Source organism: Calypte anna, chromosome 3, assembly GCF_003957555.1.
Source record: "Calypte anna isolate BGI_N300 chromosome 3, bCalAnn1_v1.p, whole genome shotgun sequence".
Lineage (NCBI taxonomy): Eukaryota > Metazoa > Chordata > Aves > Apodiformes > Trochilidae > Calypte > Calypte anna.
Window position 1 is genome coordinate 33,931,503 of NC_044246.1, and position 17,485 is coordinate 33,948,987.

Sequence of the window (17,485 nt, forward strand, 5' to 3'; positions counted from 1 at the left end):
GGACAAGCCCTTAAAATGCAAACATTATGAAGCAGCAGGTGGAAAGGAACCCAGGTACAAGGAACTAAAGCACTGCAGAGCTCATTCTGGAGGAGGTGGCCCTCAATACAGGACCTCAGCAGAAGTAGGGAGAAGCCAAGGAAGTTCAGACATAGTTCCTCCATAGAAAAAAGGTGAAAACAAGAATGGGCTAGGGAATTGTAGCCCAGCTGACAGACCTGGACTTTCCAAAGCTTTTGTCTTCCCGAGCAGGGCAAAACTCCCCTAGAGGAAATCAGGTTGTAGAAGCCCCCAGCCTATTTGAAAAAACCTTGTGCAGTAACCAGGAAATTTTGCATGTTTCCTCAGAGTTTTGTGGAAATTAGAAACTTCAGAAAACTGTAATTTCTTCTGCAACTTTATGTGCAACATTAGCCAACAACTATGGGACTGACAGTCATTTCACATTGCCTTCATGCTAAGACTTCCCAAATGCTATGCTGTAGGGAGCTCTCTGCATTCCAGGGAATCACCATCAGCCCAGAGGGATGCTTAAACACACCACAGTGGGACATGTCTGTCAGAGAGCTGCTTCAGTGGTGTCACGAGGTTCTGTGGGTCCACCACCAGCTCTGGCAGGTCGAGGCAGCATTACCTCCGTGCTAATTTGTCCACCTACCTCTTCACATGAGCAGATCCAGTGAAAAGCTGGAGTTTCAGTGGAGCAGCAAAAACCCTGGGACGCCCCAGGTAGAAACCTTTGTGCCTCAGGTAGCCTGCTAAGTACTCCCTTTACAGTCTTGGCTTAGTTACACAGACTTTGTACCCTGTGGTTATATATCTAGGCTTAAAAGACCATTCAGAACGCCATGGACACTGTATGTCCCTACACAGGCAGCCTGCTGAGGCAGCCAGGCAGGAATCCTAGATCTTGGCTTTTAATTAAGGGTACCTTCCTCCAGACTCTACCTGCCCTGGTTTTAGTTATAGCAAGACCTATAAGTGACTGGATATATTAAAATAAGGTGTTTTCTTTACAGCAGGGTTGCCTCCATCCCACATACTGACAGGTAGCTTCAGTGGCAGTGCCGACTGATCATTTATAAAGTGGAAGTAACAGCCCAAGCAGTTCCAGTGAGAGCACATGAACTGCTTCTTAACCAATTTCTTGGAATTCAACTAGGAAGCCATACAGAGAGCAGGGTAAGGCAGATCCACACTCCCACCTAGTGGTAAACGCACAGCTCTGGTTCTCTGGGACAGGAGAGTATTCAGCTCCGCAGTCACAGTTACCATGGACTCGCAGAGAAGCTCCACTTTGTCAATCAAAGGAGTTAAAACAGCTGTGATGAAATATGAGGGCATTACTTTAGTAAGCAGAAAGTGCTTTAAGGGGAAGGCAAGTTAAGCTTACTAACTTACCAATATTTTACCCACCTGACACCAGACAACTGTAAACACAACTCTTTTGCTTCATACTTGTGCAATGATTAACTTCTGCAAAGTCAATGCAATAGGCATATCAAATGCTAGCAGAATGGCAGAGCATAGCATTTTAAACCTATTTTGCTACACTAGAAAGAACTAAATTTTTGCATGAAAAACAAAGGCAAGTAAGTCTTCTGCAAATAAAGATGTTTTAATATGCCTTTAAGAGCCTACCAGCTCACAAGCTGAGTCACAGACTGTCTTCTCTGGAGACAGTTTGGGGTTTACTACTGCTTTTTAATACATGCTCTAAATAAAGGTGGAATAAATAATTGTGAGGTGGAAGGAAAGAGCTGGAGGAAAAAAGTGTTTTCTCGTTTTTCCACTTCTGACTACTCAGTACAGACACCTACAGCTCCCTACCATTCCCAGAGCAGGATAGAGGTGCCAGCCCTTGGGCTCACCAGGACCAGTCACCAGCATCAGCCCTGTGACACCACAGAGGACCAGCAGGGAAGCTGCAAGAGCTCACTTTGGCCAGCCTGAAGTTACTTTAATCTTTTCTGGTACAGAACGAGACACAACTGCTTTGCAATTTGTATTACCCTTCAAATATCTTTTACAGATCAGCAAAAAAATTACAAATGTGACTTGCATTTCACAGTGGCATATGGCTTTTTAAGACTTGATTGCATCTGTTTCTAAAAAGAAGTTCAGCCATGGATATTTGTAGTCTTCAAACAAAAGCCTGTAAGTACAACAGCTTTTTCACCCTTAAGTATCTCTTATGGAATCACTCTGATGCCCTTTGTTATTCAAATTTGTGATACATCATCATTTCCAGAAGATTTGGGTTAGATACTGCACTGTTCTCCCCTCTTGGAAGTAACTCTTAAGTTCTTGTCCTATAATATTGTGTCCTACACACAAATATCTGTGTGTACATACACAACATCTTCACAGGCAACACAGTTCAGCAAGGACTGAAAAAACAGGTACTTGGGGGGGGCATCAGGATGCAATTCTTCTGCAGCTCTTCTGTTTGGGCCAGGTCAATGACCAATTCAGCTAGCACAGAAGTTAGAAAACTCACTGTTTGGTCATGCAGATCCAGTCAGCAAGTAATTTCATCTCATTGATCCGAGCTATCTTGCACAGAATCTCAGTATCTCCACAGCTGGAGACAACTTCACACACACAGGTGCTATTTTTACTGTTGGGGTTAGAAGGTCTAGGCAGAACAAACTGTGTCAGTAGTGCAGTTCTTAAGTAACAGGTCTTTGGCTTGTCTGCTCAGACAGGGCATGTGAGATCAGCTGTAATCATTGACCTTCCTGTTTCTCAGTTCATGCAGGGAGAGGCACACCTGCCCATCGGTCAGAACTTCTGAATAGCAGCAGCAGTTCCTAGTAACACAGATTAGTAAGAAGTTTATGCACTTCTACTGCCCAGCCAGATGACAGCTTTTCAGACTTGCTGAATTACAGCCATGTCCTTCATTTCCTAGTGTCACAAGAACCACTAAGACTTTTCTCAGATCTCACAGAAGTTTGGAGTTAAAACAATTTAACTGGGCCCCTCCTTTAAACAAACCACAAAAACAACTTTTGTCTATCCTTGATACTTGTCCACCAGAACAAGCATGAAATTATTTTAATTGCTTCAGTGTTCCTACTATTTGCCTTCAAGTAATTTTCATCTTTCTGTTCCACAAACACTCCTATTGGTATACAGCTTTGGACATTCTACATTCAGACTTAAAGACAGGACAAGCTGACCAGCTGATTCTAAGCAGGAGATGAGCAGAGCTTCATTTTAACCTGGTGCACAGAAGAAACTGAGCTTTAACAGCATGTGTTGGGTCTTGTACTACTGGTTTTAAAGCCTCAGCAAAGGCCAGCCTTGCCTGAGGAGCTCTCTATGGCTTCTTTCACTGCCTGGAGTTAATTCAGGCTTCCTCCATTGCTTAAGCATTCCCTTCCTGAGCAGCAGTCTATACACAGTCACCTCTCTGTTCATTAAGAGCATGCAGGAAGGTGCCTGACATATGCACTATGGCATTCACAAAGCCCTGCCTCAGCATTCACTCACTGAGGAGGAATACTCCAGTAGGATATTTTGTTTTCTGCTGTATAGCATTTCATATCATATAGTCTTGAACAAAGGAAAAAAAAAGACACGACTGTTTTATGTTCATGCAGTCTCCATGGTAAACAGAACATGCCTCCTCTGTATTTTTTAAGTAAGAAGCAAAGGCTTCTCTTCATGTCTGAAGTGCCTGTTCCTCCTCTAGTAAAATGCCACTGCTTCACCCCCACTCCATCCACCTTATCTGCAGGATTTCAATAAACTGGAGTATGACAACTAAGACCTAAGTATTTGCCTTCATTAATTCAGACACCAACCTAACTTGCCTAAAGTTTTATGCTTAGAGCTAGCTACATGTGATTAACAAGTCACGGCAAACACTGCTCCTTTCTCCAATAATTATCAACAATATTAATCAATTCTGCCTAATATTAAGTCCTTAAAAAGGACTTGCCTCAACAGTCTTTCAACAAGAATACTGTGTGCTATATTCTGTGTTCATGTAAGCATTCTGAACTGCTCAGAAGGAAACACACACACACAGACAGAGGAAAACAAGTTTCCAACTAAACTGATCAGTGCAGTAAATAATTAAAGCAAAGATTTAATTTCAAATTAAAAGCATATTTTTTTGCAGGAAGCTTCTGTCAGGGAAAAATCTGTGTGATGCTAGTGTTTATTCATGGAGACTCTCTCTCTCTACTAAGAAAAGCTGAGCAGAGTTTGTGACAGAGACTTCATTCACCTGCTCTCCAGACTTAGAGATGTTTCTGCAGACAGCAAGAATACAGACCCTTCTGTAAACAAAACACTTTAAATGTGAAATAAGCCATGTTTGCACAACTCACTTTCATTTGCAGAGGTATCTCACCAGTCACAGCTTTGGTTAGTGACTAAATACTCTTCCTATGGTGGTGGTTACTCTCTCTCTGCATCTGCTAATGAAACATTTATTTCTTTATAAGTACTTCTCCCTTTGATCTTACTTGATATTTCAAAATAGCAGCCTGTCATTAGGGTAATGCAAGTCTATTCCTTGTTTCCCCGAGAATCCATCCTGAACTTAAAGCAGCATAGCAAGGAAGCTCTATGAAAACCCAAGTGCAAGGCACTGTGTATGTCCAGTAGCATCCACCCTGAAATACTTGCAACAGAATTAGCAAAAAAGCCGAAATAACACCAACCATTTATTGTATTTTTCAAGACCTTTTGAGCATGCTCCTTCACACCAGATGCTCATTCATCACCTTTAACTGTAAACAACAACTGTTTCAGGAACACAGCTAGGCAGAGACAACTTACACTTGATATATGCACAAAATCAGCCTCTTAAGTTAAAGAATGTTTTAGGATACACTTAATAGCTAGTGTGGAATGAGTATCACATGCTGCCATTCAGTTCCTGTATGAACAATTTAGCCTGACCCAGTAGTGTAACCTCTTCCCCAAGGTAACTCTTCAAAAGCCAGTGCATCTGTGCAATACACAAAGATCTCACTTAAAGAGATGTAGGAAAAATGCAGGGATGACTGAAGACAGTCAAGTCAGGTAGGCCCAGGAATTCATATTTCCCCCTTCATCTATCTTTTCAATGTTAAAAAAGCTCCATACTCTGTAATACAGCAAGAGATTTTTCTTTTCCAACCACTTTCAAATCAAGTAACTGGACTAGCTATTACTAAAAATAAGTCTCTTATAGACAGTTATAGAAGATTCTCCTTTTGAGTTTTATTTGTTTATAGCAACATAAAATACATGTTTCCACTTAGGTATTTTAGTGCAACAAGGAAATCCATCACCCAATAAGCTTCACCAAGGTGATCTATGTTTCTATATGCAACACAAAATATCATTTCAAGTGTCCCTCTGTTGCACAACATATTAAAGCTTCAAAGATCTATGTAAATATCTCTCACAGAATTAAGCAGACTCTTTGCTTGATTATGAAATACTTTTGTTGGATGAGCTAAGTGTTTTCTGCAGTAGAACAATTCATTTGTAAGCCACAGGCACTACTACAAGTAGAAGTGGTGATATTTTAGTAGTCTGTGTAAGAATTCCACTCTACTTCTTGCAAGCTGCATATCGTGAAGATACATTCTCCCAGTTGATCACATTCCAGATGGCTTTCAAATAATCAGGTCGAACATTTTTATACTGAAGATAGTAAGCATGTTCCCATACATCGATTCCTAGCAAAGGAATAAGACCTGTAAAAAATAAAGGAGAATAAATTTTGTAAATCCATGAAAACACTCTTTGTATGTAATGTCTTATATAGCATCCTGAAACTATCAAATATCTGAGTCTTTATCTGCTGGGAGACAAAGAGCTCTCCAGCACACAGGTGGTTACTGTCCATATTTCAAAGAACTGTTTGCTCTCTACATGCACATATATTGCATAAACCAAAAGAGCGGATTCAGGCAAATATCTATAAATACTCTAGAAATGTCTTGAAGATGTAACTGACATAAAGAGTAATTTTTGAAAGGTTTACATCTTTTGTACAGCTATGCAAGCATTTTCATGAAAAGGTACTCCATGAAGGAGTCTATCGCTACACCAGTTTGCTATCAATATTTTAATCACAAGTTATTAACTTTTTTATATATATATACATATATACTTACATTCCTTGCTTTTGTGCTAAAATGTCCTTCTCACTGAATTTTTAATGGAGAGTTTTCATGGAGAGGAAGGATGAAATTTACTCACATTATGCTGTATGTTTCTATAACAAATTTTTTTTTTCCCATACTGATAAGACACCATCTGCTGACAATACATGAAATTCCTTGCCACTCTCTACAGAACATGCTTTTAAGATAACTGCAATAGGACTTGGACAAACAGTCATAGCTCAGGATTCTCACTGGCCATGTCCCCTCTGTGGAGGGTGTTCGGCCTGCCATCATCACTGCCATGTCACCCTGAGCAAGTAAAAGTATCTTCAAAAGTGATCACAGCCAGTATTACACTGTTTGTCTAGCTTTAAGATCTATCCCCATCCAAGGATAATTTAACTGACACTCACTACTATTTACCAATATAAAAAAAGCAGATTTTAAGCCTTCCATTTTAAACTCATCCTACGCTGTAACAAGAGTTACTATGTACATCTTCTCTTTCCTGTTGTCTGGCCTATACTGACCGTTCTGTGAACAGCCCTCTGCCAGAGGAAACAAACTAAAGGCAAGAGGCTTAATCTTCCTCAATACAGATAGTCCAGTCACCCAGAAATAGAATCACAAAATCAGAAAAGACCTTTAAGATCACCAAGCCCAACCGTTAACCCAGCACTGCCAAGTCCCCCACTGAACCATGTCCCTGAGCACCACAGCTACAAGGCTTTTAAATACTTCCAAGGATGGTAACTCGATCACTTCCCTGAGCAGTCTGTTCCAGTGCCGGACAATCCCTTTAGTGGAGGAGTTTTTCCTAACATCTATTCCAAACCTCCTTCTGGTGCAACTTGAAAGCATTTCCACTTGTCTTGTTACTTGGGAGAAGACACCAACATCCTAAAAGCACCAAGAAAGCATCTTCACAATATGCCCCATCTATTTGCCCTCTGACTGGACAGACTTTAAACCTTGCTGCTCTTCCCAGTATTTAAGTCCTGCTTTACAAATGCTGTTTTGAAAATTGCAGCTGGTTTTCACTTCTGCTAGTAGTGATAATCAGTATTGCAGCTCCATTTATCCAACAATTTCTTCTCAGAATTCATCCATAAACTTTTTTCAGATCTCATACACTTGCCTATGAAATCTACAAAGACACTCCCCAATTAGTGGAGGGGAAGGAAAGCAACCTGACCTGTTGTTCCTTGCAAGGGGTCTTGATTTGCACAAGCTGCTATCTGTAGGCGTCCCTGCTCTTTGTTATAGCCAAGCCACCCCCAGCCTGATCCTTGAACACCAACTGATACAGCTGTCAGCTTCTCCTTGAAGTTTGCAAAGGAACCAAAGTCACGCTTGATGGCTTCCATCAATTCTCCTTTAAACAAACAAACAAAAAAGCACAGATGATCACAGAATGTCAGGTACTTAACATCTTTCAATTCCTCTCAAGAGGAGTAGAAGCATTTGGGCTCTGTGGGAAGGAAGTGTCTAGACAAACAGAGTAGCTGCATCATTAAATCATTAATTACAGTTCTATCCCAGCCTGCTTAAGAGGGCAAGCAAGCTGGAAAGAAACTAGCACAATGGTCAAACATCCTCAAAGACACAGTCAGGGTGCTACCAACAGGACAGTTGTGCATTCCTAAGAAAAAAAAAGAATGACCAGGAAAGAAGGTAAAGCACTAGAGCTTGCATATAGAGCTTGCATATATAGCACAACACTAAGTGGCTCTAATTTCTGTGTCTTCATACAAAGAAACATTTAGACATCCTCAGTGTCAGTATAGTGGGCCTACACCTAGTAAGAGGTATTTAACCAGTTCCCATAGACTTTAGAGTTACATCTCATTCTACAGCACAGTAGTTTATTTAAGATGGGTAAGTTGACTCCTTGATCAGATACCTTCTTCATTACACAATTAAGCTAACTTGTGCTGGGGCAAAGGGAACAGAAACCAGAATTGTTGAACAAAATGTACTGACAAACTATTTCCCTTCCCCTACACCCCAGCACATCTTTGGTTTTCTGACTTTCACAGAAACTGGGAGAAAAAATTAAAGGCTTTACAGAATGTTTTCTGAAAACAGCAATTGAAACAGGCTCTATCAGAACAGGACTGATATGAGAAGCACTTGCTGAAACTTCAGCTTAGAAGCTTCAAAGCTTTATGCTGTAATCTTCATTAGACCATCTTTACTATAGGTTTATACTTCCATGGTCGAGTCAAAGGTCACAACCAGATGTCACCTGTGAACGTGAAACTGAAGCAGCACCCAATGCCCACCAATTTACAGAAAGAATGTGCTGGTTTTGGCTAGGATGGAATTAATTAGTTAATTTTCTTCACAGTAGCTGGCATGGGGCTGTGTTTTGCATTTGTGATGAAAACAGTGACAAAGCAGAGATGTTTCCATTACTGCTGAGCAGTGCTTACACCGAGTCAAAGGCTTTTCTGCTTCTCACATCACCTCATCAGCAAGTAGGTTGGGGGTGCACAAGATGCTGGGAGGGGGACACATAAGGAACATCTGTTCCCAACTGAACAAAGAGATATTCCATACTACATGGCACCAGTTTGCTTGTTTACAAGCAAACACATGTTCAGAGTAATGGTGTTTGTCTTCCCAAATAACTAAGTGTGATGGTGCCTGGGTTTCTGAAGGTGCCTGAAAATCTGCCTGCTAATGGGAAGCAGTGAATCAATTCTTTGTTTTGCTTTCATAGAATGACAGAACAACAGGGGTTGGAAGGAACCTCGAAAGACCATCTAGTCCAACCCCTCTCTGCCAGAGCAGGGTCACCTACAGCAGGTCACACAGGAACACATCCAGGTGGTTTCTGAATGTCCCCAGGGAAGGAGACTCCCAACCTCCCCAGGCAGCCCGTTTTCTCTGTCCCCCCAAAAGGGACTTCTTCCTTTAGGCTTTAACTACTAAACCGTCCCTATTCACGCTGCAGTATAAATCCAGTCACTAGGGTGGGTGGTCTGCAGCACAATTCTTCCCTTTCTGTGAACCAAATACATCATATGTGGCAACTTAATTAGCATAGCTTTGTATATTATTTTCTCCTATGAGGATGGAAAGAACAATATACAGCAACAGTTAAGTATTTCGCAGCATACACATAATCAGTTTTAGAATTAAAGACATAGCACAGGGCTAGCTTTTTATATTCCTGGCTTACATCCAAAAATCCCTGAATTTCTCAGAATTACAGTAACTCTTACACTGAAAGGTAAATTAACTCTGAAAAATAGGATCCTTCAGACTCTTTCAAAGAGAGAAAAGATCATCAGTTCTACTAGTCAACTAAAAGTCATGCAATAAACCATTGTAACAAGCACTAACCTTTAGGCTCTCCTCCTCCATTAGGAGAAAGGTTTGTCCAGAAGATGGTGTGATTGATATGGCCCCCACCATTGAACTTCAGTGCAGGCTGAAGTGATACCTGTGCTGTAACATCACCTAAGAATGCAGGAGATAAAATACACACGTAAATAAAAACATCATCACCACAGTGGTCACTAAACAGCCCCTAGGCCTACATCGACCTTTATAATCTTTCAAGTTTTACTGGCCTATAACTTGTCTATGGAAAAGATAAGGTCTGTGACAGTTATTCCTATTTTAGATAGTTACTGACAAACTACACAGATGTCTTTATCTTTGACCTCTTCTTAATCTATAATGATAACTTATCTGCCAATATTGCACCTATCAGACAATCCATACTACACATAAAATCTATTGCCATTCTATAGCAAAATAAAGCAACCAATACAGACAAACCATTTTTAAGTATCCAGCACTTGCAAACTTCTCAGTATTGCCATTGCAAGACAAGAATACTGCTCACCCATTAGCTTAGTCATTCGCAGACTTAAGAATTTTTATGCTTTTTAAACAAGTGACAGGGAAGTTTGTGGTCCAAAGAAAGTTGATGAGTACCATAAGTAGCTACACAAACATGTTCTTCTTCCTGCTATTTTTTGTTTAATTTTCATTTTTCTGAAGGAAGGTAGTAACCCAGATTATTTTGCTTCACATGACAGAAGCTCACATCTGAAATCAAGAGCTGACCACGCTGTACTTCCTCACTCTCCACAACATGCCATGTTCTTTAAAAGAGTTCACTGGTGCTTTGTACCTCTAAATGGTGTTGCAGTACTTCAGTGCAAGTGTTCTTTAATTCCGTTTTGGCTTTTATACATTTCAAAAGTTTCTGAAGCTTCTTCCACCACTCAATACCTTCTCTAACTTGGAATCAGTGGGGGCAGCTCTTTTCTCCACTCTCAGGACAGAAGTCTTTTTGCTGCCATAAATGTCATGTTAACAGAGAAGTGAAGGCAGGTCACAACGCATCACCACACATCACTAAGGTTTTAATAGAGAATTCCAGGTTCTCAATATCTCATCCTAACAGAATCAGAATCATTCACATTGGAAAAGACTTTTAAGATTATCAAGTTCAACCCTAAACCTAAGACCACTAAGTCTACCACTAAACCGTGTCCCTAAGTGCCACATCTACATGCCTTTTAAATACCTCCAGGTGTGGTGACTATCTCCTCATACCCTTCAGAAACCACAGCAACCTTAGGAAGCTTCATACAAATCAAATATCTGGATGACGTTGTTTCAACAGTGATCACAAGTCTCCCAAAAATCCATTATTCAATGCTTTGCTAAAATGAGTTACAACAGCACTCAATCACATGCCTATGGCTTTTTTGTTTTGCTAGAAATGAACTGCTAAATGATTTTCTGAAGATGCAGAAGCTAAACAGTTTCCTATAAATTTTTCTTAATAATGTCCTCCTTACACAAATTTGCTCTCATATGCAGCACCGTTTAATTTTTCCTCCATTCAGAAAAATATCTAAGTTAAAAAACAGCTTGAGGGGTACAGGATTGTAATAACACATCCAATATAGTTATTACAAACAGTATTTGCTGAATTCAGCAAATTCAGGTATCAGGTAGAAAGAAAATGAGACACCTCTCACATTCAAATAGCACCTTAAGGACATTTTCCTTGTATTTTGCATACCTTAATGACACTTTTTAAGTTCATCTAGAGCATACAACATATCACATGCCAGAAATAAAAAAATAAGCCAGGATGTCTTTACCACTGTTTATTCCACCATTTCCCAGAGGAATTGGCTGCACTAAGAACCAGAGATGGCATTTGGCCACCGGCCTTAAAACACAGCATCTGTGGTTCTACTGTATCAGTTCCGTTCAACTTTGTACTGGAAATGACAATGGGAAATAAGTAATTAGTTGCAGCAAAATCATCTTGAAATTTATTTGTATAGCAAGTTCCTGGCCTTTGCTTAAGCTTACTGCATTCCTCAACCCAGCTATAGCAGACTATGATCAACCAAGACAAGCAGTGTGTAAAGGTGCCCAAGCTCAGTTTCCATCTACCCTCAGTGATTTGTTTCCTTTTAAGAGCAGCTAAGTAAAGCACCACAGGTCACATGATGGTCAGAAAAGACTAGGAAAAACTCTGGTAGGCACAAGTTTTCACTGAAAATAAGTTTGAAGTTTATAACCTTCAATTAGCTAATATTGCACATTTTTATGGACCAGTAATCAGAACTAGCTTATGAAGCAATCACATGTTTTTTCAAATGAGCTGATGACATAACCCAATGGGATTCAACCCAGGAGAGCTTTTGAGATTTCTAAGCAGACAGCTATAGATCAGTGAAGAGCATGTTAAAGATATCCTGAAGAGGATATTTTACTTTCTATTGCTGAACAAAAGCCATTGACAGGGTTATGTTATCCAGAAGAGATGTTAGATGCCAATGAGAGCTAATCCAACGTTGAAATTTTGTGCATTAAGATTTTTCATCATGCTCAGCATTTAAATATGGGAAAAGAATGACAATACTGAGAGAATGAGGTGGTAGTTCAGACTTTGCTCCTTCCTACAGCCTGATCTTAGAAGTCTTCCTAATGAGGGTCAAAATACTACATACAGTACACTAAGATATCAGTTGGGGGGGAAGCCAAACCAACACACACACAAATATCACAAGTAAATATTTGTATGCTCTGATGTGCATGACCACTATCAGTACATAATCCATTTGGCAAGATCCTTAAAGATTAACCTCCACCTTTAGATACACCATTTCTAACAGCAAGTGATGATAGCCTAAAAAAGAATAGTGTTTTTAGGAAAACACTTCAAAGGATCCACAACACTGCAGATGTTCCTGCTAACCAGAAATTCTGCCTCAGCTTGTGGCTGAAGCCTTTGTTACTAAACAGCTAAGTAATAGCAGCAGCAGACCAATTTTTTACAGTTCAGGTTTCCTCAGTTCTGTTTATACTAATTTCATCTCTGTAATACAATTTTCCTGGGTCCACCACCAGCAGGACAAAGCAGCAGCCAATTTTAACTCCTTGATTGTTAACTAAATCTCACTAGTTAATTTAGAATAAGTTATTTTTAGGCTCTTAGGCCTTCTCTAAACTTCTACAGGTAACAAACTTTCTTTACTCAAGCACACTGGCAATTCTGGAGGGCTACAGGATTCAAGTGCACCCTGATATTGACAATTCTTTCATCCAAGTCTAAGCAGTTAAATTACACTGTGAAACCACATGACAACCACACTGAACTGAGCCTATAAAGTGCCTATAAAGTACCTATAAAGTAATCAATTCTTAGAGATAAATTTATATTCTTTAGAAAGATCATCACAAGAGAAAAAAAAACACAGAAAATATTCCACTTTCTTAAAAAGATGTCATTTCAGAGACTTTCAGCAGTCCAACTGAAAGATTTGAAAAAAGTCATTCCGTATGTTTCAGTGTAGCCCTGCTAAAACAACTGTAAAGATTCAGTTTGAGCTCTTAAAAAAATTCCGTAATGTCTTGACATGTATTTTTGTGTCTCAAACTACTATGCAACATACATGAACCCTTAATCTGATCCAGTGACACAACTGAGAGCCAAATTCAGAGAGCTCTTTTCACTGATGTAACACACATTAACCCAGACATTTGTCTTACCTCCATTTTTATGTGACTAAGAATATTTCACAAAAATCAGCAGAGCATCTGATGTTAAAACTATCAAGGTGCACACATTTTATACAAGTTTGTTACTAACCGTTGATTACAAAGCATATGTTTAGTAAAATGGCAGCATTTTTATATTGACTCAGTCTTGGATACAAGTTACTAATATAAATATGGACTAAATCTACATAAATTAATTTTCCTCTAGTTTAAAAATGCTATACAGAACAGAACTCATGCTCTTAGTTATACCTAATTTCCAATTATCAACACCAATGAAACTTGTTCCTGTACAACAAAAGCTTGTTCCTAATCACATTTCACTTTATTAAAAAAACAAAACAAACCCAACACCCATTTGAATTACATAATCCAAAACTCGTTAAACTATTTCCTATGGAACAATGGGATATCAGTTTTCTCTTATGTCAACTAGCTTCTGTCACATCTGTGGAGTGGATATACTGACCTTTTGCCAGTGCCTCTTTGTACTTCTCCTCTGTAACATTCAGGTTGTTCACGTAGGTAGCATGATGTTTGCTGTGGTGCAGCTGCATGATCGTTGCATTAATATGAGGCTCCAGAGCACCATAGTCATATGGCAGGTCTGGAAGGGTGTGCTTTTGCCTAGAGACCAAGCATCCCAATGGTGCTATCAGCTTGGCACTGTTCCTAGAAGAGAAAAAACAGAAAGAAGTGGTCTTATTCAGTAGTTGAGCTTTACCACTGAAGCATACTGAAACCATGACTGTTACGATCAGCAGCATTAAGAACACGGAGTGGTATTCTTAGATAAAAAGGTCAAATTTCCATTTTTCAAGAGCTTAAAGCAAGCACTCCATAGGCAAATGTGCCACATACACAAGGTTTCATAACGTAAAGCTGGCATTCCTCAAATCAAGCCCCACAGGCCATCGAAGAGCCACACACCCTCCCAACACATGCAGGCAAAGCAAAGCTGGAGCCAGGAACAGTAAGCCAGCAGTAACGTGATGGCATTCTCAGCTTCACATGATCTCTATCGATTAAAAATTGAAACCAAGACATCCCTGAAGTGTCCTTCCTGTACTGGACCCTGAAGGTCACTGTACTGGCAAACAAAAAGGTTGAAAACCTCTGTCAGTGGGTTCCCAGAAGTGAAACTCTCCAGCATTATCACGAGCACTCGTGCTTCCCTATCTGCACGGTGGGTACCAGAAAACACCACGCTGCATGACAGGGCAGCCTCGATATCCCGCACTGAAAAACACGCAGGTTCCCCATGCCCTTCCCCACTTTAGCACCCTGCGCTTGTCGTGAGACATGACAAGGGCCGCGATGAAACCTGCTGCGCCGGAAGGTCACCTCCAGCGGCCCTTTTACGTTTCGCTGGTGACCTTGGCGCAAACCAGGGACAAACCAAGAACAAAATGCTCGGGGCCCACAAGAGCGGCCGAGAGCGCGGCGACCCATGCTAGCAAAGCCGAGAGGATCTGACAGCACCTCGCCAGGCGACGACAGCTCCTCGGTGCATGGCGAGGGCAGAACCTGGGAGGGTGAAAGGACAACCCCGAGTAACGCCCCGGCCGCGCCGCTACCTGAGGCGGCGCCCAGCGCCGCAGAGCAGTCAGCAGCGGCGCGACCTCCCTCCTCTCGAAATGGCGGGGAGCCGCTGAGGAACGGGGAAGGGGCGACCCTCCCGCCCCTCCCTCCTTCTCATCCCCTTCTCCCCAACGCTCGGACGCGGAGGGCGAGGCCGGTCCGCCTCCCGCCTAAGGCTGCGGGGCTCTGGCCGACGAAACGGTCCCGCACCCTCCCACGGCGCGGCACTCACCTGCCCGCCGAGGCAAACCGGCACAACATGGCGGCTGTCTCACGGCCCGGCGCTACACCGACAGCGCAACCGCGTCTTGGCCCGGCCCGCAGGCGGTGCCGAGGGCGGGCAGCTGAAGAGGCTGACCTCTACTCCCATGGAAGGCTGGTTGGCGTCGGGCCTTGACCGCCTCAGGAGGAGGAGTCTAAGGACAGTCTCTACCAAGCAGAAAAATGCGTGCCAGGAGCTTCTGTCTGTTGAACGGCTGCTGGCTCCCCGGGAGGGCGTGGCGGTATAGGACAGTTCTATCGAGGTCTGCAAACCTGCCTCGTAAAAACGTTTGTTAACTGACTGTCGGTTTATTGACAGAACCAGCAGCACCTGCAAATTCTTTTTCAGCTATTTTTGTCTAAGACTTACCTTTTGTTGTTGAATTCTTGCTCCTCATTTTAATGCGCATCTTGTCTCCAGACATCCGTTTTCCTCCTGGTAGTAATTTAAGTGCCTTTAGTGCTGATGAGCAACCTTGGATCGGGCACCTTCACACCATCAGCTAAAATAATCGGTGTAGCTGATGCAAACGAGTATAAAAACCCATTGTAAAAGTGGTTCCCCAGAAAGGTCAGTGAGAACTCTTCCCTCAGTTAGGAGGCACACAGCAGACAAGCATTTGATAAAACTGTAGAGATCTCTGCTACCACATACCCTTCTGTCTTATGTTTTTTTAAACAAATATGTCTATTCCAAAGACTTTTAAAAACCCATTTATCAGATTATAAAAATACAAGTTACAAAAATGCAGAGGAGGCACAGTAAGTTCCTTAAAATAAGTTACCTTATACTTGGAAATTGCCAAGAAATCCACTGAGAATCTCAGCCTACTGCCAGGCACAGCACAGCACTGTCTGTCCCCTCGCTGCTTGAAGAGCCCTAGAAAACCACATTAATTTACTTTGACCTATCAGCCAGCGGTACTCCCTGAAAATATGAGCAGCAAAAATAACTGCTTTATCAATAGACATGCTAAAAAGTGAAATGCCCAAAATCAGGTGTGGAAGGAAGTTTGGATATAAGATTTTCCCCTGAATTCTGAAAATATACACAGCAAGATTAAGGAAGGATGCAATTTTAAAGAGGAATATTTTGTATTTATTGGTGATCAATAAAATGTCATCTTTTGTGAAACTGAACCAACTACATTTGGGATTATTGTCACAAGTATTGATAGCCAGATGAACATTAATATTACTGTGTTTTGTGTTATTCTATGTGCTGCAATTCACTAAAGCTTTGCAGTAGCAAGTCAATTATATGACGCACTGTAATTAATGGGTGCAGTTGATGAGGTTCTTTCATTTCTGGGAAGAAAAAAAAAACCCCACACCACACAAACAAAAAACCCTTACACCTCAGCCTGCTTATTTAAAAGATAATCTCTAAGCAGAGAAAGAGCTTGACTTACAATTCTGACCACCAGGTTAAATTAACTTCTAGTCTTACGGGGCAATTTGTATTTTTTTAAAAAAGCTTTTTTACTATTTAAAAATTAAGTGCAAGAGTCTTTGAAAAGATTAAAATCATCCTTAGGAGATTTTAAGACATATCCTTTAGTGACAGACTTAAGTAGCAAGCTGTCACCACCTCAAAGTTATGCATGTTTAATTCTTAAGATATTTTACATGCTTCTAATACCTTTTGCTAGGTGAAACAATGTCTACCACTTTCTCAGAATAAGTTTGCTTTCCTGTTTGAGAGTGAAATTTGAACCATGGCAAACGATTTATCCACAAGGCTTTTTACCATTATCAGATAAAGTAATTTTTATAATAAATTATCAGTATTAAGCTTCTGACAAATAAATGTTTACCCTACAGGACACAGGATGCACATAAACATGCATTATGAATAAGCAAGGAATACAACACTAAGACAAAATACAGTACCACCACCAACTAGATCTGTATCACCATCAGGGATCTTGGTGAACTGTAGATTACTGTGGGTGGTAGATGCTGCTACTTTTTTTTCCTCTTTTTTTTGTACAGTCATCACTTCCTTTTCGTGCAGTTAATAACTGCTATTTTTCAGACAATAAGGGCTAAAGCAATGTTCAAAAAACAACTAGGCATCACCAACAGAATTTATGCTTCTATTGACAAATTAAGTAGTTTTAATATACCTAAGTGAACTCTGTGAAATTAATATAGCAGTGGTACATGGTACTAGCATGCTTAACAAATGACAATAGCCAGCAGTTTTTTAGTTACATGCATTTGTCTTGGACAATACTACTGCAGACACTTAATTCTCACAAAATGATGCCACATAAAATGGTACCACAGAAACCCTTCTGTAATCTAGGAATTTATTATAACTGTACAATTTGAAACAAATTCATGTGCTAGAACTCTGGAGAAAGATACTGCTTTCAAAAATCAGTCTCACTGTTTCCACAAGGAATTGCAACACTAAATCCTATTTGCTATTTAGCAGCTACCAGAACTTTATCAGTCATCTGATAAAAACA

At 40.7% G+C, this 17,485-nt stretch overlaps 1 protein-coding gene across 1 annotated transcript; it reads right to left on the reverse strand.

Annotated features, from left to right (window-relative positions):
• Nucleotides 1–5,197: 5,197 nt before the first annotated feature.
• On the reverse strand, nt 5,198–15,110 carry SOD2 (superoxide dismutase 2). Its single transcript, XM_030446904.1, has 5 exons — nt 14,980–15,110; nt 13,636–13,838; nt 9,471–9,587; nt 7,315–7,494; nt 5,198–5,705 (listed from the first exon to the last, which is right to left on the reverse strand). The coding sequence occupies exons 1-5, from the start codon at nt 15,006–15,008 to the stop codon at nt 5,560–5,562; spliced, it is 675 nt and encodes a 224-aa protein (XP_030302764.1). The 5' UTR covers nt 15,009–15,110; the 3' UTR covers nt 5,198–5,559.
• Nucleotides 15,111–17,485: the final 2,375 nt, after the last annotated feature.